Source organism: Vombatus ursinus, unplaced genomic scaffold (assembly GCF_900497805.2).
Source record: "Vombatus ursinus unplaced genomic scaffold, bare-nosed wombat genome assembly UNPS02014847.1, whole genome shotgun sequence".
Lineage (NCBI taxonomy): Eukaryota > Metazoa > Chordata > Mammalia > Diprotodontia > Vombatidae > Vombatus > Vombatus ursinus.
Genome location: NW_020954625.1, coordinates 14,678,321 through 14,704,450, shown reverse-complemented (window position 1 = coordinate 14,704,450; position 26,130 = coordinate 14,678,321). Strand labels below are relative to the sequence as shown.

At 43.1% G+C, this 26,130-nt stretch overlaps 1 protein-coding gene across 8 annotated transcripts in view; it reads right to left on the bottom strand.

Moving 5' to 3' along the window:
* Positions 1 to 26,130, bottom strand: part of ANK3 (ankyrin 3) — a 568,906-nt gene that overhangs the window by 126,084 nt on the left and 416,692 nt on the right. For all 8 annotated transcript variants that reach the window (XM_027840586.1, XM_027840580.1, XM_027840579.1 and 5 more), the window contains 5 exons: positions 24,685 to 24,882; positions 19,162 to 19,260; positions 9,608 to 9,706; positions 9,416 to 9,514; positions 7,395 to 7,490 (listed from right to left, as the gene is read on the bottom strand). In XM_027840586.1, coding sequence (XP_027696387.1) covers positions 7,395 to 7,490; positions 9,416 to 9,514; positions 9,608 to 9,706; positions 19,162 to 19,260; positions 24,685 to 24,882 — 591 coding nt within the window. The remainder of the gene's footprint in view (positions 1 to 7,394; positions 7,491 to 9,415; positions 9,515 to 9,607; positions 9,707 to 19,161; positions 19,261 to 24,684; positions 24,883 to 26,130) is intronic.

The window sequence follows — 26,130 nt, the reverse complement described above, 5'->3', positions numbered from 1 at the left end:
CCTCCTCCATCTGGATACTCTCTTTGTTTTGGGTTTTTGTGACATTGATCTTGACTGGTTCTCTTCCTACCTATAGCTCGGGACAGAAATGAGGGCTGGACATTTTGATTTGGTAGCACTACAGAGAAGCAGGAGCTTCCAAGAGTTGCCTTGAAGCAAATCAGCAAGACAGTGAAGGATCTTAAGTCTATTTCATATAAGGATTGGCTGAAAGAGCTGGGGATCATTATCCTAGACTGATTCTTCCCAGTCTCCACAACCTTATCTTGCATGTCCTGTCTCCTATATGTGGGAGGATCCCAGGACTCAGTCCTGGGTCCTCATGTCTCCCTGTCACTCTCTCTCTCTCTCTCTCTCCTTCCCTCCCTCCCTTGATGATCTTTCAGAGATTCAATCATTCAGTGAATAATTCCATTGCTAGGTGCCTTGATTTTTGTTGTCACTGGTCTTTGATGACCCTTGAGGAGAGTGAGGCTGCTGACATTGTGCAACTCTGCCTCACTTAAATTTAATTCACACACGAGTCAAGGCATAACCCCCATGATGTCATTGGTCCTTTTCAAAAACGGAGGACAAATAGCAACAATAAGCATTTATGTAGCATTTGCTGTGTGCTGGGCACTGTGCTAAGGATTGCTTCACAAAATCACAACATTTTAGAGTTGGAAGGGATGCCAGTGGCCACCTAATCCAGTCTATACCTGAGTGGAATGCTCACCACATGGGCATCCAGCCTTACTTGAAGACCTCCGAGGAGGGGGAATTCACCAGTTTCCTAGGCAGCCCATGCCACGTTGGGGCAGCTCTCATTGTTAGAAAACTTTTCCTGACATCAAGCCTAAATTTGCCTCATTGCACCTTCTACCCATTGCTTTTGATTCTTCCTTATGGGGTCAAACAAAACCAGTCAAACCCATCTTTGGCATGGCAGCCCTCTGGCTGCCTGAAGACAACTCTTGTGTTTCTCTCCTCCTCACCCCCACCCCCTACCCTGAGTCTCTTCTTCTCTAGGATAATGATCCCCAGCTCTTTCAGCCAATCCTCATATGAAATAGACTTAAAATCCTTCACTCTCTTGCTGATTCTCTTCAAGGCAACTCTCAGAAGCTCCTGCATCTTTGCAATGCTAGCCACCAAACTGAAATGTCCTGCGCTCATTTCTGTCCTGAGCTCCAGTTCTACTCTCCAGCTGCCTGATAGACATCTCCACCTGGATGTCCACGAGGGGCAGGGGTTGGACTTCGGTGATTTCAGTGCTATAGGGGATCCCCAGGTGAGAATAGTTATTCTACCAATGCAGGTTGGCACCTTTTCTTTGACTTAACCTTAGAGAGTTCCCTAAAACATTGGGAAATGAAATGACTTGCTCAGGGTCACTACTGTGTCAGAGATTGGGCTTGAACCTATGCTTTCCTGGCTATGAGGACAGCTCTCTATCCACCATCCACACCGTCTCCCAGATGTGCAAGAGGTATCTCAAAATTAATGTCCAAAATGGAACTCATCACCTTGGCTTCCTGACTTTACCTCTATTTCTAATTTCCCCAGTTTTGTTTAGGGCACCAATATTTTTCTTGTCACTCAAGTCTGCAACCCTGGCATTGTCTTTAACCCTTTACTCTGACTCACCTCCCATAGTCCCCCAGTTGCTAATGTCTTGTGGAGTCTGCCTTTGCAGGGTAGAATCTTGAATTGTCTCCTTTTCTCCACACATGCCATAATAACATCCAACCCCATTTGCCTGGGTTTTGTGGTAGCCTGCTAATTTGTCAATTGATAAGCATCTATTAAGCACCTACTATGTGCCAGACACTGTGTTACATGCTGGGGACACATAGGAAGGCAAAAGAGAGCCCCCCAGCTGTCTTTAAACCTCAGCTCTGGTGCCATCTCCTTCAGGACACCTGTCCTGTGGTTAGTTCTCTCCTCCCCTTGCTCCCCCAAAACTTCAGATTTATTTGTATATACCCCATACTTATGTGTGAGTATGTTATATTATATCCCCAAGTAGAATGTAAACTTCTCATGAGTGGGGAGGAGTGTCTTTTGCTTGTATGTATACTCTAAGCACTTAAATGCTTCTAGATGATCGATTGATGTCACCCATGCTAGATTAGCTTGAGGGGTTTCAGATATATTCTTTTCATTAATAGTGAATGTGTCTGTCTTAGGTTTATACCCTTTGCCCAAACAGGGGTTCTGAACCTTTCTTGTGTTATGGACCTCCTTGGCAGTCTGGTGAAGCATATGGACTTCTCAGAACAATGTTTGTTGCCTAATTCATAATCGAGGAAATGCTAAGTCAGTTAAGAGATGATTAGTAAATAAAGATGGATTTTTTTTCCCCATCCAGGTTCACAAAACCTCTGACATCTCTCTATGGACAAGGTTCTATGGGTCCTTGCTTGTTAAGATCCCCTGCTTGAAACTAAAAAGCAAAAGGCATCCTGGGCAATGACACCCTTTACGTTGTATACAAACGTCAAATCCCAGCTCCTAGGAATGTCATCAGTTCACCAGATTGGTCCAAAAGGAAAAATCCATAAATTCTCTTGATGCCTGAGAGTGAAGTGGTCCAGCTACTGTGTTCGCTGTACTACTTTTCATCAGGCGGCCTGAGTCAGGCAGACCTTTCTTCATCCCCTGTGGTTCTTGCAGCAAATCTGCAGCCCCTCCCTGTGGCACCGGCTTCTACACTTGCCTCCCAGATATCAAAGAAACATTGGGGAATTTTGTGAGAGGTGAGGAGTCTTAGGAAAAGTCATCAGGTAGAAATTGAAAGACATCCTAGTCTTTTATAGGAAGAATAATGTTCTTGGGATCTGACTCTATTTCTTTGATGATTCTTTTCTCTGCCACATTTAAATAGGAGCCATCCAAGGTGCAGATCAACGTACTTCAGCTCTCCATCATTTTTGGAGAGTTAACAATTTTTTTTTGTTATTTAAATTCCATCTATCTTTCTCTAGCCCTAGTGAAAGTGCTACACGGCATAACTTCCCCTTTCAGATGGAAACGATTTCAAATTAACCTGAGAATTTTATGTCTCCCCTTGAGGGAGAGGAAGATATCCTAGGATGTCACAGATCTGGGTATGGGAGGGGTTGAGAATTCATGGATAATTACTGATATTTATAATGATGCTTTACATTTTATAAAACACATTGCATCCATTACTGGTCAGTAGAAGAAGCACTGAGTCAGAAAACCCAGATTTAAATCCTTCCTCTGACACTAACTGTTAAACCTTGGGTAATTTGCTAAAACCTTAATTAAGTAAAGGTGATCAGGAGCATTTGCTTATGCTATTCATTCTTTATTATGGCACATTGGCTAGAACTTTCAACTGGGAGCCAGAAAGACCTAAGTTTACTTCCCACCTTAGACTCTTACACTCTTAGACCCTGGGCAATTCACTTTGCCGCAGTGTTCTTATCTGTAAAATGGGAAGAACAATGGAACCTTCTTCCTAGGGCTGTTGTGAAGACCAAATGTTAAGATCTGTAAAGCGTTTTGCAAGTCCTCAGATGTTATAAAATTGTTAGCCACTACCATTATAAGTTTATAGATCATAAATGTGTCTTTGACCCAACCCTTACCCCTTTAGCCCACTGTCCTCTTAGCAGACCATATATACCTATTACATTGAGTAACTGAGTCATTGTGAGCAGCCCAGGGCACTCACGTGTCACCAGCCTGGGCCACCTGTCCAAGAGACAATAGTTACCCTTTGGTATTTGATGACTCAGCACTGGAGTCAGGCTTGCCAGAAAGCCAGGGTGGAATTTGGAGGCTTTAGACCTTTGACCATGTCCTTTTTTCCAGGGCACTCTTTTGGCAAGGGGAGATGGTTACTGAGTGGTGATGACACGGACAGATACACTGGGATGTTTGGCTGTGAGCCTTGGCTCATTCCCTTATAAAACTTCTAGCGATAACATTGCAGAAACATTTGGACAGAGGAGAGGACCTTTAAAAAATGAAACCCATACAACAACAGGTGTGTGCGTGTGTGTGTGTGTGTGTGTGTGCGTGTGCGCGTGCATGCATGTTTTTCTCTCTCTTTTTCTCTTCTCTTTCTGTCTCTGTCTCTCTGTCTCTGTCTCTGTCTCTCCCTCCTCCTCCTCCTCTTTCTTCTCTCCTCTTCTTTCTCTCTTTCTTATTACATTTTCACAAAAGGCCAACAGCTCTATTATATACTCTGTGAGCTTTATAAGCCTTGTCTCTACAAAGCAAAATATTTATTGATCTGTCAATCACAAGACCATCCTCTTGCCACCAGCAAGCTTGCTGTCCAGTTAATAAAAGTTCAAGAGAAATCTAGCTTAGATACTCAGCTGGCCCAATGTGACAAACCTCCCCAACTCACTTCTTTCACTAGGTGCACGCCAGGAGATCGATGGGAATAAGGGGGAGGGAAAGGAATAAGTATTCCTACTAACTGCCAGTCCTGTGCTAAGAGATTTTTTTAATATTATCTCTTTTGATCTTCACAACAACCCTGAGAGGGAGGTGCTATTATTATCTCCATTTTACAGTTGAGGAAATTGAGGCAAACAGGGTTAAGTGACTTGCCCAGGGTCACAGAGTTTATGTCTAAGGCTGGATTTGAACCCAGGCCTTCTTGACTCCAGGCCCAGCACTCTGTGGACTATGGCACCACCAATTGCCTCCTTCATTCCTCCTTTGGGAATAGGAGGGAAGTATGAAGGAAGTAGATATAATTAGTATCTATGCAGATTTTGGGTTCTTTTTTTTTGTTTTAAAGGTTTTTAGTTTTGTAACCAAACCTGTGACTTTAGCGAACTACTGGTAAGGAACTCAGGCAGCCACCACTTATTAAGCTTTTACTATTTATCTCTGCTGGGGATGCTAAGGAAAAAAAACAACACGCCAAAACCCCATGGTCCCTTCCTCAAAGGAACTCATGTTTTAATGGCAGAGACAACACGGAAGTAAGTATACACACAAGATTAATAGAATGCATGGTATGGCAGCTGAACAGGCAAAGGCTTCTGTGGAAGGTGGGTTTTTCAGGGCCCCAGGGAAGTCAGCAGTCAGAGGGAGGATGGATGGGAGGGCACAGTGCAAGGAACAGAGTTGGGAGGAGGGGCCTGGGTGAGCAAGTTTAGTGTCTCTAGGTCGTGGGGGGAAGGAAAGTGTAGGATCTCTGGGGGCAGGTCATGAGAGGGCTTTAAAAGCCAAATAGAGGGTTTTATATTTGGTACTGGAAGTAATAGGGAGCCAATGACATTTGCGCTGGTGTGCTGGAGATGGCTGTCCCATCTCACAGAGTCGATTGTCAAATTTCAAATGTGAGCATTTACACCCATGAAAATGGCAAACATTACAAATAAGGGCTTAAGTCATTGCCTTCCTGATTGTCTAGACTTAAGAAAGTGATGGAGAAAATGTAGATTAAACTAAAAGTGTGTTGGAAAACTTTTCTTGGGGGGGGGACAGTTTGTTGTTAAACATCCACCAGAATACCCCTGAATGGGCGTGTGTTTTGGGGCAGAGGGAAGGTGATAGGATGAGGGAAGGATGGGTAATGTCCTCTACCAATGCCAGGTTGCGTCTGCTCTGCAACTGAGAACGGCAGAGAACTGGCTGCTATGCTAAGAGACTCTCGGGGTCACAGAGTCGGTCTATGTCAGAGGCAGGAGTTGAACCGAGGTCTCCCTGACTCTGAGGCTAGCTCTCTATTCCCTGTACCATTCTGCATAGCACTATAAAGTCAGAAATGTGTATGGAGAGGTGTATGTATGCATGGAGGCATGTATCCAATAAGTATAACCTACATATGTATATATATACATATATATATATATACACACACATGTATATAGTTGTTTAGTCCTTGTTCTGTTGTGTCCGACTCTTTGAGGCCCCATTTGGGGTTTTCTTGGCAGAGATACTGGAGTAGTTTGCCATTTCCTTCTCCAGCTCATTTTACAGATGAGGAAACTGAGGCACACAGGGTTGAGGGACTTGCCCAGGGTCAGGTAGCTAGTAAGTGTCTGAGTTGGGATTTGAACTCAGATCTTCCTGATTCCAGGTCCAGCACTCTATTCACTGTGCCATCTAGCTGCCCAATAACCTATATGTATATACATTTATATGCTTAAATGTATTTTGAACTGGATTCTAGGTAATTTAAAGAATAATAATGAAAATCAGCCTGTAATTAGTCTCTTAGCAATCTGTGTCAGTATCTCATCTCTCCCCATTAAGTGTAGGGACAGTCCTCGATTCAATGGGACGGTCTAAGCCCTAGGCCTTGCAAACTTTGCGTCGGGATATTCATGCCAATGCTTATCATGAGTACGTGAGCCATCGCATGGCCCTGTGGCTGCCCAGTACATAGCTCTGCTCCCAGGAGGTGCTTAATCAGTGTTTGCTGGATTTGAATAGAGCTCTGATGGATCTTGGGAGTTAATGGGCTGGCTGTCTCCTGGAAGGCATCAGTTTTCTTCCTTCAGTCCCAAAGGGCAAATCGAGGAGCAGTGGGGAGAGGTGCCATGAGGCAACTTAGATCTGATGTAAGGGGAAGTGCACCCAAACAAAATTTCTAAACAATCCAAAGTAGCCAGGATGTAGGGGAGACAGTATGGCTCAGTGCAAAGAGCCCTGGCTCTAGACTTAGAGAAGGCGGGTTCACATTTTGCTTCTGAGGGTCCTTCCCAGCTCTGAATCTATCGGTCAAGTCCCTTCATCTCCCTGGGCCTCAGTTTCCTGATCTGTATAGTAAGGGGGTTTTACTAGAAGCCTTTCTGGCTTGAAATCTATGATCCTCCTAACAAGGAAGTAGTGAGTTCTCCATCTCAAAGTCAAGATGGAATGACCACTTGGTGTGTAGATTGTAGGAGGGACCTAGTGCTTAGTATAGTCAGTGCCTGGTATATAGTAGGTGCCTGATAAATGTTTTTTGAGTTAGTGGGAGTAGGGGATCTTTTAGGTGCCTGCTAACCCTGAGTTTCTGAGATTTTGTGAGTGTTGCATCAGCTCTCCAATGTCAACTTTCTAGAATTTGGATGGGGCAGCTAGGTGGCTCAGTGGATAGAGCACCGGGGGTGGAGTCAGGAAGACTCATCTTCCTGAGATCAAATCTGGTCTCAGACACCAGCTGTGGGACCCTGGGAAGATCATGTAAGTCTGTTTGCCTCAATTTCCCCATCTGTAAAATAAGCTGGAGAAGGAAATGCCAAACCACTCCAGTATCTTGGCCAAGAAAACCCTAAATGGGGTCACGAAATGTCAGGCGCAACTGAAAATGACTGAACAACAAAGAATTTGGATGACAACTCAAAAGTCTATTTCATCAGGTGTTTGGAAGATGAAACATCAGTCAATGAGTTCTGAAAATACCATTAGGAAAACAGGAGTATACTTACAATTGTTGTCGTGGTCTCTTCCGTCACTACCTTTAAGGTGTCGACCACGGAGATGTAGCCAAGCCTCTTAGCGATGGCTAGCGCCGTGTTTCCATTCTAGCAAGGGAAAAACATCAGGAAGGTGTTAGAGAAGAAGCCCAACTTAATTTCACCAAAGCAAGTTTAGCTACATAAGTCAGGCAGCAGATGTTGTAAGAAAAGATCTTGGCTTAAAGTCAGAAGACCTGGCTTCAAGTTCCAGGTTGGCGCAGTGACTGTGGTTACTGTTGGACTTTAGATTCCTTATCTGTAGAAGGAGATGATGAGAATAGAATTACGCTACTATTCTCATAGGGTTGTTGGAAGGCATGTACTCTGTGTTTTACTAATGGCTATAAACTATCAATTACATTATTATTACTCATAATAGGGTGGCGGCAGGGCAGAGTAGATAGTAGTCTTGGAGTCAGGAAGGCGTGGATTCGAGTCTTGTCGGCCACATTCTGGCAAGACACTTAACTTTCCAGTGCCCTCGGGTGACTCTCAAAGTTGAAGAGAAGTTGCCAACTCTAAATGGTGGAGGGAGTTTCCATATCCAGGATTTCCATCTACCATGAAATCACATATCTCATCTTTAAAAATTAGTCAAAATGTTCCTTATAATTATTGCATCATGTCATTAAATTATTATTATAAATGTGGAATAAATCCCATTTCCATTGCACTTTAAGCTTTATAAAGAAGTTTCTTCTTGACTCTGTGAGGCAGATAATGCATTAATAATAATGATAGCTAGCATTTACATAGTGCTTTAAGCTTTGTAAAAGGCTTTTCAAGGATTATTTATTTTATGCTAACAACAACCCAGGGAGGTAGGGGCTGTTATTATTTCCATTTTACAGATAAACGGGTTGAAAGAGATGTGTCTTCTTTAGTGCTACAGAGCTAGAAAATGTCTGAGATGAGATTTGAACTCATCTCCCTTACTCCAGGTCTAGCAGTCTATCCACTGCACCATTGAGCTACCTCAATGATGCAAGCACTGCCATCATTTTACAGATAAAGAAATTGAAATTCAGAAACTTATCCAGGGTCACACAGCTAGTGAATGTCAGCTAGAACTGGGATTCAAAGCCAGGTCTTCTGAACCCAAAGACCATTTTTCTCCCCCATTAGACACCCCTTGAGATCAGGGACCGTCTTTTGTCTTTCTTTGTATCTGTGCTTAGCACAGCGATGGACACATAGTGGGCATTTGACACATGCTTATGGATGGTGTGATCATGACGACTGCACCATATATCCCATGAGGCAGAATTAGTATTGTCATTGTTACAAAAAACATATAGGTAATGATCCTCATGTTTTTTAGCTACCCTCAAGGCAGAGTTTTTCCAATGGTGCTATACCACAAAGGTAGAATTTTTCCTGAAGGAATATTTGAGCAGCATTTTAGGATTGTGCCTTCATTGGGGCAGCCTATTATAGATTTACATATTATAGTTTTGCATATTGCCATCTTTTCAAATACTTGCTTCAGACAGGCTCCGTACCTGCTAAAGGGGCACCCAGTATGAACTTGAAATCAGTGGGACCAATGGGTGAAAATCCATCTTGTTCTTCTAGTTCCCTCCCTACCCAATCCCTCCTCTCCCCTTTCCGTGGTATTTGTCACAGCAGTCTACAGCAGAGCTTAAAACAGGCTTGGACAGCTGTATCAGGAGCCTCACAGACTTGACAGTCTACGTGAGCCTTCAACATGAAACAAGGACACATGTTCTCTCCCCTCACACAGACACTCACGTCCCCCTGGCTGACCATTCAATCAGGTGCTTTTAGAGTTCAGGGAGCTCATTTCTGTGTGTGTGTGTGTGTGTGTGTGTGTGTGTAAATATGAGACTGCATTCTTTGACTCATCCCACTGGATCAAGGGCTTCCTCCATTTCTGTTCGTGAGAGGCACCAAAGCCACGTGTGAGAAAGATGCCCAAGCCCACCTCCTGCCCCCTTGCCTGACCATGGCTCCCTTCTAGCTTCACTCACCACAGTGAGCTCGTTGGGGGAGGCATTGTTCTGCAGTAAGATGTTGATGATGTGGGTGTGGCCCTGCTGGGCTGCCTGGTGGAGGGGTGTGTACCCATTCTGCAGAAGGGATAAAAGAAGGAACACAGGTTACTGCTTGTCCTGCTGTGAGGTCAGTCACTAGCATGGAGGCAGGGGATGGTCCTCACTCACCTTCGTTTTGGCGTTGACCTTCGCGAAGTGCTGGAGCAGGAAGTTAACAATCTTGATGTTCCCGTAGTGGCAGCCCACGTGTAGTGGCGTGTAGCCCATCTGTGACGGTAAAACATACACGGCAATCAGTGACCACACAGAGCAGCAAATGGTATACACTGTGGGAATGGGCTGAGAGGCTACTTTCTCAGGCTTTTAAAAACTGGCCTTCTAAAAACCTCATTTTGGATTTGGGGGCTGGGAGGGAGAACACCTGACATCTATCCAGCGGGACTCCATCCAAGGGGCTGCCCCTGCATTCATCTATCTGGACAACAGTGTTGGGAAGCACGTGGGGCACATGGGATTGTCTTCCTTTTTACCATTGAGGGAGTTGAGTAACAGAGAGGTCATGTGGCTTTCCTAGGATCTTAAGATTGGCCAGGGTCAGAGCTGAGATCTTACCCTTATTTCTCAGCCCTGGCTTATTCATTCATTCATTCATTCATTCATTCATTCATTCATTCATTCATTCACAAGTAGAACCAGTCACTTCATCCAACCTCCTCCTTTTTGTTGCTTTGTTTTTCAGTTGTGTGTCTGACCTGCCATGACCCCATTTGGGGTTTTCTTGGCAAAGATACTGGAGTGGTTTGCCATTTCCTTCTCCAGCTCGTTTTACAGATGAGGAAACTGAGGCACACAGGGTTAAGGGACTTGCCCAGGGTCACACAGTTGGTAAGTGTCGGAGCCCAGATTTGAACTCAAGATGAGTCTTTCTGACCCCAGGCCTGGTGCTCTATCCTCTGTGCCATCTAGCTGCTCTCCTTTTACAAATAAGGAAACTGAGGCTCAGGGAGTTAACTGATTTGCCCAAGGTCACCCAGGTCGTATATGAGGCTGGGTTGAACTCTGCCTCTAGGCCTTGTAGAAAAAGTGGGCTATAAGCTAGATCTTTCAAACTTGGAAGGATGTAGCTAAGTGGAGAGGGAGGGTAAAACCTTAGGGATTCTGGGAGCCTCAGAGTAACTGGAATCGGGTGCGTATCCTGGTTCTGCTACTTACTATTTGTGTGACCTTCACCTCAGTTTCCTCATTTGTAAAACACCAGTGTTGGACAAGATGGTCTCTTATGTCCCTTCCAGAACTCTGATGTCCGAGGCTTTACATCTGAGGATCCCATTGCTCTAACCCCTTTTACCTCCCCCCACCCCCAACCGAAGCAATGACCACTGGTCTAATTCCGCTCTGCTCCCTCAAATCCAAATACTGGGAAAACCCACCCTTGCCACCCCCGTGTCTCCTGCTCGGTGCAAAGTTATACAGAGACTGCACCAGATAACAGTCCCCAGAAGCTAAATCCCATCTTCACTTTTGTCCTTTTTTGTAGAGGAAGCAATAGGCCATATAGATCAGTCTGTACCTAATCCCCTTTGCAATGTATCTGGCAAACATCTGCCTTCAGGTCACCAATGAAGGCAACCCACTAAGCAATCAATCCATCAAAAACATTCATTAAGTGCTGGGGGAGCCTCTTCTATACCTGAGTAGCACTAATTGTTAGCAAGTTTTCCCTTATACCAAGCCTCAATCTTTCTCTTTGCTAACACCCACCCTTCCTTCTGCTCTCTGGGAACAAGAAGAACAAGTCTGCTCCCTTCCACAAGAGAGCCTTTCAAATACTTGAAGACAGCTCACAAGACTCCTCCAGCCCAAACACCTCCAGTTGCTTCAGCCAAGGCAGGAATCCAAGGGCTTCACCACCTTGGTTGTCCTCTGGACACTCTCCAGTTGATCAATATCCTCCCTAAAAATACGGCACCGAGAACTGAATACAATCCTCCAGAAGCTGTGGGACCATTCATCACCTCCTTAGTTCCATACACTCGTTTGATGAGCGCAATTAGGGTTTATCACTGGGTAGTGGTCCTCACAGACCCCTGGATGCAACAAGGACTGCAAAACCAACATTTGGGTCATTTGCAGTCAATAATCTCTCTGGAACTTTGCACAGACTCTCTTCTCTTTTGGGGAAAGCTAAAGGATTAAGAAGGCCTTCAAGATGGAGGAAATCCCCTTTTCTAATTCAAATGTTGTGAAACTGATTTTTTCAGGCACGTTTTCTATTATGGCACATTCTACATAAATGAAATGGAATGGAGTAAGATGAAATGGAAGATGCAAAGGAGTCTTGGGAATAATTTTCATGTAATGTATGTTCTGGACCTGTGACAGGATAAGAAACAGATATTCCAAAAGTAAATAATTTAATAATTTAGATAATTTCTAAATCAAAATATAATAACTCTTAAATAATTTTTGGTGCCTTCTGTTCTCTTGAGTATATGGACATACTCAGACATGAACACATGCGTGTATGTGAGCATGACCCCAGACACAGAAGGACCACAAGGATCTGACCTTCATGATAACCCGCATCCATCTGGGAGCCTGAGTGTGTATGACGTCTCACAAAAGCCATATTACACGTTTTCAAAAGGAGGCAGATTCCCTTGTGGTTGACAAAATGCCAATTCATTAAGAGTGGCACTGAATTCACAGCAGCGAGCTGGCATTAAGTGTTATCTCAACTACTCCCAGTAATACCATCACACAATAATATAATGTGGGAATTGGGAAACTTTTTTGATGTAAAAGGGGAGCTTCATTCATTAAAAAAAAAAGGTTAGAAGACTTTTTAGGCCTTTCCTTTTTATTTCTTTTTAAACAAAAACAATCAGTTTCAATGTTGTTCTTATAAAACAGGGCCTGGGTTCATATCCCATCTCTGACACTCACTATCTGTGTAACCTTGGTCAAGTTACTGAGTCTTCCAGGCCTCAGTTTCTTTCTCTGTAAAATGGAGTTAGATTGGATGGTCTCTTCCACTCTAGGGGCAGAACAATTAAATGGAAAGGAAAGGAGAGGCTCTGACCCTCAATCAGTGGACTTGGGTTCAGATTTATCCTTGGGCAAATTATTCAACCTCTCCAGTACTCAGTTTCCTTATCTGTCAAATGATGGGGTTGAAAACTATATGGCCCCTGATTCCTTTCAGCTCCAGTTCTGTGATCTCTGTCTATTTACTGGCTTTCCTGAGAACAACCCAATGTAGGGTAATGTTGGTCCAGCCAAGGGCTAGGAGTAAAGAGGGAAGACTGAAATATACACAAGCCAATCTGACCCCTTTGAAAGGCAGTCACTACCAATATCCTCCCATTGCCTCCCAAGAACTCAAATAAATGACCAAATTACTTTTGTAAGTCAACAACAGTAGGACTGTGTGTGTTAGAAAGAGCCCTGGATTGAGTTGGAATTGGGAGAGGTCTTGGTTGGAATTCCACCTTTGACAGTTACTAGAAGCGTGACCTCGGACAAGTCTCTGCCCAGCAGACACAATACTTGTAATGCTGAGTTCCTAGGATCATGACGAGGAAGGCACAGTATGAACCTCAAAATGATATGTGTTACTATGTGCAACATTGCTCATAGTATTATTTTTATTTTTTAACTTTTTTTAAATTTTTAGGCAATTGGGGTTAAGTGACTTGCCCAGGGTCACACAGCAAGCAAGTGTCAAGTGTTTGGTCTGAGGCTGGATTTGAACTCAGGTCCTCCTGACTTCAGGGTTGGTGCTCTATCCACTGTGCTCATAGTATTATCATTATGAGAGGTCACATAGCATCATGGTCTCAGAACCAGGAAGCCTTGAGTTCAAGTGTGACCTCTGAGACATATGGCTCTTTGATTCTGGGCAAGCCACTTATCCTCCTAATGTCCTAGAGGGCAGCTAGGCGGCACAATGGGCAGAACGCTAAGCCTGGAGTCAGGAAGACCTGAGGTCAAATTCGGCCTCAGACGTTTACTAGCTATGTGACCCTGGGCAAGTCATTTCAGCCTGCTTGCCTCAGTTTCCTCATCTGTAAAATGAGCGGGAGAAGGAAATGGCGAACCATTCCAGCATCTCTGCCAACAAAACCCCAAATAAGGTCACAAAGAGATGGACACGACTGAAATGACTGAGCAACAAAAAAATGACTTTATAAGCCCAGAAGTAACCAAACGGTTGCCAAAGTGCAAAGGAGTTTCTACAATGGGAATTTCCCACAAGAGCCAAATCACAAGTTCCACCTCCGTCCCAAGAAAAGAAAATGATTCCATCCCAGCTTCCTGTTCTGAGTTTCTTCAGCCAGAGGTGGTTTCAGCGTCTTTATTTAGAAAGTTAAATGCCCCAGCTTAGCCATGGGGAAACCTCTCACCCCTCTCCCTTTCTTTCTGTGTACAAATATTATAATTAAGGGATAATTACAGACTCATCTCATTTTACGTGACAGTAACTTCCCCCAAGAAGGAATCTGAGAGTAAAAGGTTGGTTCCAAAGCCGATGCTTTTCAAAGGCAAATATTCTGTCTGTGACCTGGGATGTCGAGGAGAAGACTGTAGTAACATCTCTTGATGTTGACTCATCATTAATTAACACACATTTAATGAGCACCTACTGTACGCTCGATACAGGAGTAAGGAGCTGGGAAAAGTTACAAAGGTTTTTGCTATAAAAGTCATCATGTCACAGATTTATGGCTGGAAAGATGTTAGAGTTCATCGAGTTCAAACCCCTCATTTGACAGATGAGGAAACTGAGGCACAGAGTATTTAAGTGACTTGCCCAGAGTCAGACAACAATTGATCAATATTTGTTAAGTACTTGCTATGTGCCAGGCACTGTGCTAAGGGTTGGGGATACAAAAAGAAGCAAAATGCAATCTCTGCCCTCAAGGAACTTACAATCTAATGAGGGAGAAAATATGCGAACAAAAATATACAAAGCAAGCTCTCTACAGGATGAATAGGAAGTGATTAAAAGAGGGAAAGCGCTGGAATGAAGAGGGGTTGGGGAAGGCTTCTGGCCTCCCAGTCCAGTGCCCCATCCACTCCAAAACCACCCTGCTTTTCTGTATTGTCCTAGCCTCCATCTGGTCAGGGACTGTGTGCTATCTCACTTTCTATCTCCTGGATAGATGTATCTCACTTAGCACACAGTAAGTGCTTAGTAAAAGGCTGCAGTGTTATGCCTGCTCTCTAGGGGACAATGCTCTCTCTTAGGTCAATCGGGAAGACGGGCTGTAGACACAAAAAAAAGAAGTAATGACACAAGGGGCGTCAACACGGACAAATGGGTCTTTGTGTCTCCAAAGTGTTGATTGTCTTGGCTCATAGCTTAGCCTCGGATATCCAAATGGGTCTCAAAAGAGAGAGCAGCAACATAACAATTTCCCTATGCCAAATGGTTTTGGATATATTCTGATGGCTCCTGGGGTGCTTTGCTTAAGCTTTTTTTTCATGACTCTAAGTGCTAGGGCAGCCTGGACCCTCAGCATTTCAGAACATCTTTTAGAATATAATGGCATCAGAAGAACAGGCCACCATCTTCCTGTGATTTAATACTACATGTAACAAGGGTTTTGTAGGCCTTTAATAAACATAATTGTGAGTAAAGTGAACTTGAATCATATTTATTGTAGACATATTCTGATCTGAGAGGCAGCCTGGCAGAGTGGGTAGACCAGCAGAAAAAGAGAGGGCAATCATCAGGTGAAGAATTTAAAGTGATGTACTATCTTTTCCAAAAGAAGATCCTCCTCCTTATCTTCAGAGGTCTTCCAGCAGAAGATGGATGGTCACTTGTCAGGTATATGACAGAAGGATTCCTTTAGGATAAAAGTGGGACTAAATGCCCCCAAGGTCCTTTCCAACCCCCAAATCCTGTGATTCCTTGTGGAAAAGGGATTAGGTTTGTTCCTCTTGGCTCTAAAAGGCAGAACCAGGAGCAAAGGGAGAAGGCTAGAAAAAGGCAGATTTAGGGCTGGTATCAGAAAAACTTTTAGATGGTTTAAGTTTTAAGTTATTTAAATAAAGTTTATTATTGAAAGCCAATCAGGACTGTTTTGGGTTTTCTCTGGAGGTCTTCAAGGAGAGACTGGACGATCCCTTGTTGGGGATGTTGTCATGGGGATTCCCTTCGGGTATGGACGAGAAGGTTACGGAGGTCAATTCTAACTTAATTTCTGTGGTTCCATATGGAGTAGGGATGTTTTTCTCGACTCCAGAGGATAGAATCAGAAGCAATGACCCCAATTTAGTCTGGATGATAGAGAAAAAACACAACTTTCTAACAATTGGAGCTACTCAAGATGAAATGGGCTGCCCCTGGGGGGTTTCCAGCAGAGATCGAATGACCATTGGCCGGGCATGCTGTCCTGGGGATTCCGCTTGGACCTGGGTCAGACTAGGAAGCCCTGACGTCCCTTCTGCCTTTTCAATTCTGGGATTCTGCCCCTATTATCATCAAGGTACCTCGTTTGAGCCCTTTTCTCTAGGAGTGAGGGGAATTGGTGCTGATTTTTCTACTACCTCTCACTAAGTCTCCCTTATGACACAGAGGTTTTCCCAATCTGCCCCACGATCTGCCAATACCTCTAGACCTGTTCACACTGACTTTACCAATCTGACAGTCTTAATAGTATGCTATCAGAGAGTATGTGAGGAAAAACAGTGACTATACTCAACTCCATTTTGATAAAGCTAACACTCCACTAGGATTTGAACTCAACATGCCAGAACACTTCTCTTTGGTCTGGACCTTGGTCAGTTCAGGGCACTCCCACTACTAAAATTCCTTCCACCAGTACATATCAGGAAATCCATCTGTAACTTACAGTGTTAGATTCACATGGAACACTGAGAGATAGTGGTAAGATTTGTAACCAAGGCTTCCTGCCTCTGGGACTGCTGGTCTACCCACTCTGCCAGGCTGCCTCTCAGATTAGAATATGTCTACAATAAATATGATTCAAGTTCACTTTACTCACCATTATGTTTATTAAAGGCCTACAAAACCCTTGCTACGTACAGTATTAAATCACAGGAAGATGGTGGCCTGTTCTTCTGATGCCATTATGTTCTAAAAGATGTTAAGCAGTAATTAGGCCTTATTTGTCCCTTACTGGCAAGTAAGGTGTAGAAGGTGTAGTAGATAGAATGCTGGGCCTGGAGTCAGGAAGACACGAGTTCAAATCCCAGATCAGATACTTACTGGCTGTGAGATCCTGGGCAAGTCACTTAACCTCTGTTTGCCTCTGTTTCCTCATCTGTAAAATGGGAATAATGATACCACCTACCTCCCAGGGTTATTGTAAGTATCAAATGAGATAATATTTGCTAAGCACTTGGTACAGTAGCATGTAGTAGGTGCTACTTAAATGTTAGTTATTATTATTATTATTATTGTTATTAAACAGATATGTTGCAAGAAAAGGTTGTCAGAAAACAAGTACTGACAGAAATTATACCAAGTACTCAAGGAGGGAAAAAGTTAAGAATTCTTTCCTTTTTAGATAAAAATTCAGGCAGGGAAGGTGTTCTAAAAAGGACGGCTTCCTGCAGCATAGCCCCATCTTTGGTGGGGCCCCAGAGGAATTATGGGATTCTGGCCTGCCTCTTTCTCGATGAAGTTTGAAATCCTGGCACTGGATGTGAAATCCATTTGATGGTTTGTTTCCTGGGAAGTGGCAGATTTGGTCATTAGAAATGGAACCAAAGATCTCATCATAGGTAACTAACAAAGTCAAAGACCTTCTATGAAGCTTGAAAAAAAAAAGAAATCTGAATACGTAATACATGTAATATGTGATAAATAATTACATATATAATGATTTCTATAGTGATTCACCTTAAATCTTTTCATCCACCACAGTCTTCTGAGGCAAGTGCTAAAGGCCTTATCTTATTATACCCATTTTACAGATAAGGACATGAAGCCTCAGAGAGTTAACTTGACTTGTTTTGGGTTACATAGCTAGTGTTTAAGGTAGGATTTGAACCTAGGTCTTCCTGACTCCAATCCAATGAACTATCTATTATCTCTACATCAGTATCACAAACACTGAGAGATTCAAGTAGAAAATAAAGTTGTGAAGTCTTTCTGAGTGGTTCTATCTGTATTTATAAAAACAGATTCACATTTTTTCATTTGTCTATCTTTAAATGGTCTTAAAAAATGTCACGAAGACTTTGATCCTTTGCTCTCTGCCCTTCAGTGACTGGCCTATAGGAATGAGGCATTTCTTTTGTTGTTCATCTGCAAAAAGGGGATAATGACAGTAACAACCTCCTAGGGTTGTTGTGAGGATCAAAAGAGATAACTATAAAGCACTCAGCACAGTGGTTGCACATAGTAGGTGCTACATTTTTGTTGTTCAGTTGTTTTTCAGTCATGTCCAATTCTTCCTGACCCCATCTGGGGTTCTCTTGGCAGAGATACTGGAGTGATTGCCATTTCCTTCTCTAACTCATTTTACTGATGAGAAAACTGAGGCAAACAGGGTGAAGTGACTTGCCTAGGGTCACATAGGTAGTAAATGTCTGAGGCTGGATTTGAACTCAGGACATCCAGCCCAGTGCTCTATGCACCATGGCACCCCCCTAGCTGCCTAGGTGCTATATAAATGTTAGCTATTATTATTATTATGTGCTAGGGATCTATACCAAGACAACCACATCATGAAAAAAAAATAGGATTTCAAAAGAATGTTTCACATTGGTGACATGCCACAAGGGCTACAAAACTCATCAGACCGCTTTTTCCAGTGATCCCACCACAAAGCATCTAGTAAAGACATTTCTGTGTACAATAATATATTGTCACGGGGGTCTTGTTCAGTTATGAGTTGACCTTGATGGGCTCTCAAGTTCCTTCCAACCAAGTAATTCTGTGATTCACAGAGGATTTATTTACTATACTGATAAGTTGTAATCATCCTTGGTGTCCCATAACCAGCAAATGCCTGAATAAATTGTGGTATTTTGACATAATGGAATACTATCACTCTATAAAAAATGACAAATAAGAATACCACAGAGAAATAGGAAATCATTTCTATAAAAGGATGAAAGGAGAAGAAAGCAGAATGAGAAAAGCAGCACATATACCCACTAGGACTATGTAAAATAAATAATGAGATCTGCTAAGTACAGAGAAGGAAAGAGATTAGAAAGGGGACCTAGAGCTAAAAAGATGTAATGATCATTATTTTGCTGAATTTTATAGAAATATCTTATTATATAAAATGAGAATTTTATATAATATAAAAATTTCAAATAAATATTGTGTTAGCTATTATGTATTTTATAATATATAATCTGTAATGATATATCATGTGTTATTACTAATAATGCCATGTATGTAGATGTCTTTTTCCTTTCGGAACACTTTATATAGTTTGATATTTACGGTTTCCTTTGTGATTTTATTCCTTATTTAATCAGTCATTGTTTTTATTGAGATTGCTATTATTTATAGGAAAATTATTTAATTAAAAAGTCATACGGTAGAACTATATTGTTTCAGTCTCCTTGGAGAAGAGACAATTGATGGGTCAAAAAGTTAACATGGAGAATATCTGATGTCTTGCACATACGGAGCGTGAGAGGGCATGTGCTCCATAGACATTTTCCATGCTGAGTGATGACTGATGTTTGTCATAGGGCTGCAGCACCCGAGGAAAGGCAGGTCATACCTTGGTTGGGGCATCGATGGCTGCTCCTTGATTCACAAGGACCTCGGCCACATTCACTCTGTCCTCTTGTGCAGCCAGGTGGAGCGGTGTCAGGCCACTCTGGAAAGCACACAAAACCAGTCACCTTTTAGTACACAAAAAATACATGGAGTTGATAAGATAGTCAGACATAATGTTAATAAAAAGAACACATAGGAGAAAACAGGACTTATAAAACCAATCTGTAAACATTTATTAAGTAGCTACTGTATGCCTAGTGCTGAGGATGTGATCAAGAAAGTTCCTGTCCTCAAGGAAATTATACTTTATACATCACCAAAATTTCATTTTCCCAATAATCCAATAAACCCTTTTCCTTGCACAAAAATCCTCCTCTGATGCCCCACTGCATGGATGTGATCCTGGCTTCTCAAATTAAAGGTATCAGGACACAAGCTCATCTTAGGACATGGAGAGAATTCAAGCAGGCCGGTCTATCACCCAAGGGCCAGCCTACGTCTGAAAAGGCTCATCCCTGTGCTTGTCCACAGGGCAGTGACAACTTTTGGATGCAGCCCTTTAGTAAAATCTAGAAGGCTTGTGATCTGTATCAGGTAATCAATCAATCAATTGATCAATCAATAAGCATTTTTAAGCATCTCCAATGTGCCAGGCACTGTGTTAAGTGCTAGAAAAAATGAGAAACCCTTGGGGTCTTGATATGAGTAGGCCTTTCAGCAGAGTAACAGCAACAATAACATTTATTTATTTTGTGTGTGTGTGAAATTAGGGTCTGGATCCCAAGACTCAAGAATCATAGATGCAGCGCCAGAAGGAGCTTTGGAGGCATCCAGTTCCCGGGGTGTGGAGCTTATGTGTCATCTGGTGAAAGTTGTCTCTCTGTGGCTTTTGCAGTCAACTCAGTTAAATTTCCACAGTGGACATTGGTGTTCCGTGGCTCCCCTTTCGGATGAAGTTCTGTGCTAGGGACTGGGGACACAGAGCATCCTCACGCCTTCTGGGTGAGTTGCTCCCACCCAAGGTCCCTCCCCCCTTAGGGTGGAGGACTCTACAGACCTGAGGAAAAAAAGAGTTTGGGAAAGATCTTCCCAAACAGTGACATAATTGGAGGGTAATTAGAGGGTAATTTTCCCAGGTAGATTTCCCGGGGGAGAAAATTGCATTTTTGGCCACAAAATTGGTCAGAGTTCTGTGGGCTGCTGCCCTAAGTTGGAGACATACTTTTTTTGGTGGTTGGAGTGGGAGTTTGGGATAGTTCTTAATGGAAGTTTTGCCTAGAGTCTATGGAAAGTATCCGTTGGCTCAGATTCCTTCTTTGACTTTCCTAGAGCAAATGAACCGAACTCTGGATAGACTCATAGTCTGGGAGTAACCCAATAGTGGGAGCGGGGCGTAGGGATAGTGGAGCTTCCACAGAAACAGGCCCCTGGCAAATTGGGAGGAGGAATTGGGGCAACTTTGTAGGGAACTGACAGACTCATGTATAAATCAGTCAAGACATTTTTATTAAGCCTCTACTATGTGCCAAGCACTGTGTTAGGCTCTGGGAATACAAGCACAAAGAAACAATCCCTGCTCTCAAGAAGCTTACCGCCCACTGGGGGCAAGATGCCGAGATGATGTGATATGGCAGAAATAGTGCTCACTCTGGAGCCCCAGGTCCTGGGTTCAAATCCTGCCTCAGACATTTACTTTGTGTGTTACCATGGGCTGGTCACTTTGTTTCTCCAGCCCTTGGTTGCTGTAAAATGAGGCACTGGGGCTCTGCTTCTCAAAGAGCTCTACCGTTACAACAGCTGCGCTCTGTGTGACCGTATCAGTCTGGAATCCAGTTTCCTTTTTGGTGTGCTAAAAGATCTGAGCATTTCTCATGGTCCCTGTCTATGGTGAGAAGACAGCAAGTGTATCCTTCGCAGTGAGCAACGTCAGGCTGCCAGCCATCTCGGGAGAAAATGCCCCTGATTAACAGAGCTCCGGTTCATTGGGTACCAAGGTGAATCAGATCACACCTGAAGAACACTGACGGTCAACAATAATAAAGTTACCAAGGGTGGTAATGCGCAGAAAGGCTATTTCAAGTCGACCCAGAAACTGCTGAGAGAAATGACCTGTTTGGACTATTCTTGACCCCAAACTAGACGAACCAAAAGATTGTAACTGTGCAGGATAGAAAGAGAGAGTAGTGAGACCTGGAAGGGATGCCGGGCCCAGACAATGGTTCAGACCCTATCCAGGAAAACAAGGCCTCTCGAACCTGAGCATGTTATCATCTGCCATATCTGAAGTCTCAGGTCAAAACACTCCCCCTCTGTCCAGCATTCCCCTTATCTTGAACCTATTAGACTATAAGCTCCATGAAGACAGGGACTTGGGCTTTATATGTTGGCACCCATAGGGTACTTAATAAATGCTTGCTGATTGACTGAGTGATGCAACTCTGGAATTTCTTGGCTACTAGCCTGCAAACCATCTAACTCTCTACCCACAATCTCAAGGTAGTAGACAACCTTCCAATACTCATGTCATACAAAGTTTCTTTTTTAAAGAGATGAAAAATGTATACTGCAGGACTGAGATTTCTGGGGGAGTATGGGCTGGTTTGCCTTTAAGGTCCTTCCATCTCTAAATCTATGACATTGACCTTTGTTTTTTGACCTGAGCTGTGTTTTCACTGGGTAGGAAGCTCCAGGTGAGAAGCTCGATTTATCAATGTAGACTGGCATCAGATCTGCGACTTAGAGTCTCCATGTTTCCCGGGGCACTGATATGCTAAGTGACTGGCCCAGGGCTACACAGCCATTGTGTTTGTCAGCAGAAGTACTTGAACACAGGTCTTCCTGACTCTGAGGCCAGCTCTCTATCCACTGTTTTTCTCAGGCTATATGCTTCCTTTACAAATAAGGAAATCTTGGGGCAGCTAAGTGGTCACTAGCCCTGGAGTCAGGAGGACCCGAGTTCAAATTCAACCTTAGACACTTGACACTAGCTGTGTGACCTTGGGCAAGTCACTTAGCCCCCAGTTGCCTCACCAAAAAAACAAAAAAAGAAAAAGAAAAACAAGAAAAAGAAAAAGAAAGAAAGAAATAAGGAAATCTTCCTAGGGATGACTGAAATAGACTTGGGATTATTCTTGAAACAGTAGAGGATTTCTCCTGGGATTTTCCATGTCTTCCAGAAGTATGGAAGCAATATGAACTGCCTTCTGGGCCCTGGAAGTTGTATGTGTGCTTATACTGGAACCAGCTAACTTCAGTCAATTCAGAGAAAAGGAAAAAACAAAAAAAAAAATCACCCTGGCTCTTGGGCATCATCAGACTGGCACATTTCCCTCTTGATTAACCTTCAAAGCATTTTGTGGACATAGTCTCAGAGAAGAACTGATGAAACAGAGGAGAGGAGAGCCTTTGTGACCAATATTCTCATGCCTAGAAGAAAGCCAGAGTCTGAATTCGAGCTAGAATGACCTTAAGCTTAGGAAGCTAGGTGTCAGCCTGTCTCTAGGAAACGTGTGAATGGGGCAGCCCGGCCTTAGAGGGAACTCAGCAGTAACTGCATGTGAAGCTTAGAAACATCAAGGTCTTAAGTATCTCATAATCATGCCTACATAAAAAGAGCTAGCCATGTGTTCCCCTTTGCACATAAAATAAAAGGCTGAAACTAATTATACCTAATAAATAATTAATACATTGATTAATTAATAGTATACTAGGTGGTATAGTGGATAGATTGCTGGACCTGGAGCTAGGAAACCTTGAGTTTAAGGTTGGCCTCAGACACTTGACACTAGCTATGTGACCCCTGGCAAGTCACTTAACCTCAGCCTGCCTCAGTTCCCTCATTTGTAAAATGAGGGATATTAATTAAAATGAGACAAATATTATTATATAGCACCTACCTCCTAAGGTTGTTGTGAGGATAACCTGGGAAAATATTTGTAAAATGCTTTGCCAACCTTAAAACGCAATGTAAATTCTAGCTATTATTATTATGGAAAAATAAAATCACATCCATTAGGACAGGTGAGGCAAGAATTCAAAGCATCTTAACCACAAAGATCCTTAATAATATAAAGCCCAAGCTCATACAGTTTGTCCTGGAGCCCTTTCTATATCTTTTGATGAATTGAGTTTGCTTAATTATAGTAAATGAGCAAACAGACAAAAATAAATACTTAGGGAATTTAGGTTGGGGTGGGGTGTGTGTGGAAATTCTTTCCAGATGCATTTAAAGTGCTAAATTTAGAAAAATGCCCCTTTGTTATTTCTATTGAATAAGCATTGGTCAAATATCTCTAGGGTATAGAACTTTGGGCTAGACTTTTTTTTGGGGGGGGTTGTATTGTAGGAGGATAGATATTGGGGGGAGAACTTAAATAGGCTTAGAAGATTCCCTGCCTTCCTAGCACATGCAGTCTAACAGGGGGAACATGGGATGCATAAAATTAGCTAAGTTATGGTGCCCAGTGCTTAGCACAATGCCTGGCAAATAGAAGGTGCTTAATAAATGTTGATTGATTGAAAATGGCCCCTGTGGGACCATCTTGAATGTGGCAAGACTAGACATTGTTAAGCCAACGCTCAATGATCACTTTTCACACGTGCCCCAGAGTGGATCCTTGTTCAGCTAGGACTAGATGAGATCAGAGGTGTCCAAAACACCTTATGCGGCTCACAGCACTCTCACGTGCAGCATGAATCGCATTAAAATGTAATCGGGAAATGTTTAACAAAATAAATAAGAATTCAATAAAACACTGATTACACTACATTTCAACACTAAATCGATATGTGGCTCACAGAGATGCTTGTGTAGAGATTTGTGGCCTCCGTTTCTATTTGAGTTCAGAACCTCTGGGATAAACCAAGACTCTCCAGGTCTCTTCTAACTTTCAAAATATAGGATTTTGCTCTACTTAAGTGAAGAAAATATTTTCAACCAGCTCAAGTAGTTCAGGGAAGCCAATTTGCCCAGAAATGATTTTTGCACTAATTACAGATCACTCTTATCTTTGGATAAAGAAAAGTAACCCAGACTTCCCCAAGACTCATCACTCCATCCAATTTTGTCACTCTGTTACCTGGGAAGACTTGTAGTAGGACAAGGGTGGCCTCTTGAGTTCCCATCTCCCTCACTGGAGGGAGAATCCCTATGATCAAATATTAGGAATACAGATTCCTAGGCTTAGAGTTAGAAGAGGTCTTCAAGGTCATCTAGTCAAACTCTCTCATTTGACATTTGAGGAAACTGAGTTCCAATTGAGGTGATTTGACTGGGCCCAAGGGCACATGGTGGAACCAGGATTTGAGCCCAGATCTTCTGAGTTGAAGTCTGTCTTAGGCAACACACTATCTTGGATCCACTGGGATATGGAAGCAGATTCTTGAAAGTCATAATAACTCATTTCTTTTAAAATAATCCATGATTTAGGCTTTAGTGATTCAGACTTGGCCTTCTCCCCACCTACTCCAAAGTCAACAAGTTTTGTGATAACTGTGCTATGCCCAGAGAAGCCACCTCATTTACCTTATTGCTAAGATTCACGTTGGCATTTCTGGAGAGAAGCAAGGACACCATGTCCACGAGGCCCTCCTGGGCAGCCAAGTGCACAGAAGAGATCCCTTGCCTGGTCACGGCGTTGGCGTCTGCGCCATACTCGAGCAGGCTGGTGGCTATGTCCATCTGATTCTTTTTGGCCGCGATGTGCAGCGGCGTGTAACCGTTCTGTTAATGTAAAGCATCTCATTACACACTTGCCAGAAAGGAACAACATGGAGCCAGCCCACTGGCTGGTTGGCTTTCTACCCAACAATTCCCAGGCTCCCCTTCATCATGATGTTTTTATGCAGTATTTTTTAAAAAAATAGACACTAAATGTATTGTACTCCATGTTGGCCATCACTCTTTGAAAATGGACTCCTAGGGAAGAGCTTTACACCAGAAAGCCGAAGACTTCACAAGGGTCCAAATCTCATGCTCCTACTAAGTGGAATATTCTTTTCTCTTATTGCCTGGGCACATAAGAGGTACTCAATAAATAAATAAATTTACCCAATAAACAAAAGCTGGGAAATGAGGGTACTCCCCCAAGGGGCATGTCCAAATTTTTAGGTTTGGTTCCAAATCAAGGTTTGCAGGGCAGGAGGGAGGAGAAGAAATAAAGGAATAGGAATAGGGACTTGTCCAGTGATTTCATCAGTACAGGAAACTGCTAGGTGAGGAAATTCAATCAATCAAGAAGACTGGCACTTTCTCTGTCTTAGAGATTTGCCTGGATTACTGAGAGATCAAGCCCAAGGTCACATAAGAGAAATGAAACAGTCCCAATAATTATGATTGAGAACAGAGTTGAATCATCATACCGTCATTGTCTCTGAGATAGCAGTTTGTGGATTAGGGAAACAGTCCAATGGTTTGCGGGTGCCCTCGGAATGAATTAGTCTTAGCAATGACAAATACTTTGAATCACTTGTGCGCCCCTGACTGATGGGACACAGTCATGCCTGGCTCTGTCCAACCGCACAGACAAATGCTTTTTCTGTAATGGGTTAGGGGTGGGGACCTTAGGACTATTTGAAATCACCCCACTCTCTGTGGAACTCAAGCTTCCCAGCTCCCATGAAACCTATCCCCCCTGGCACCTCCCGTCAAAGGAGAAACAAGAGCTTTCAACTCTATTTTTAGGCTTGACCTCTTCTCAGTTTGGGGCTTCAGCTGGCTGAGGAATCATCGATGCAGGGCTTCAGAAGCCCGTGTTCCTATGGCCAAATGGAGAAGAACTCCCTGTGGGATGGCAGTGCCAGCTAGCCTCGTCCCACTATGGGTGGCAATGCAGGCTGAAGAAATAGAGACCAGATTCTTCAGCATGTCCATCACAATCATGTTCAGGGGTCAAGGCAGGGACTCAGATCTCCTACCATCTGATAATTGCTTTTGCTAACAAGGGTCCTTCAAGCTGGCCATCGCTTGGGT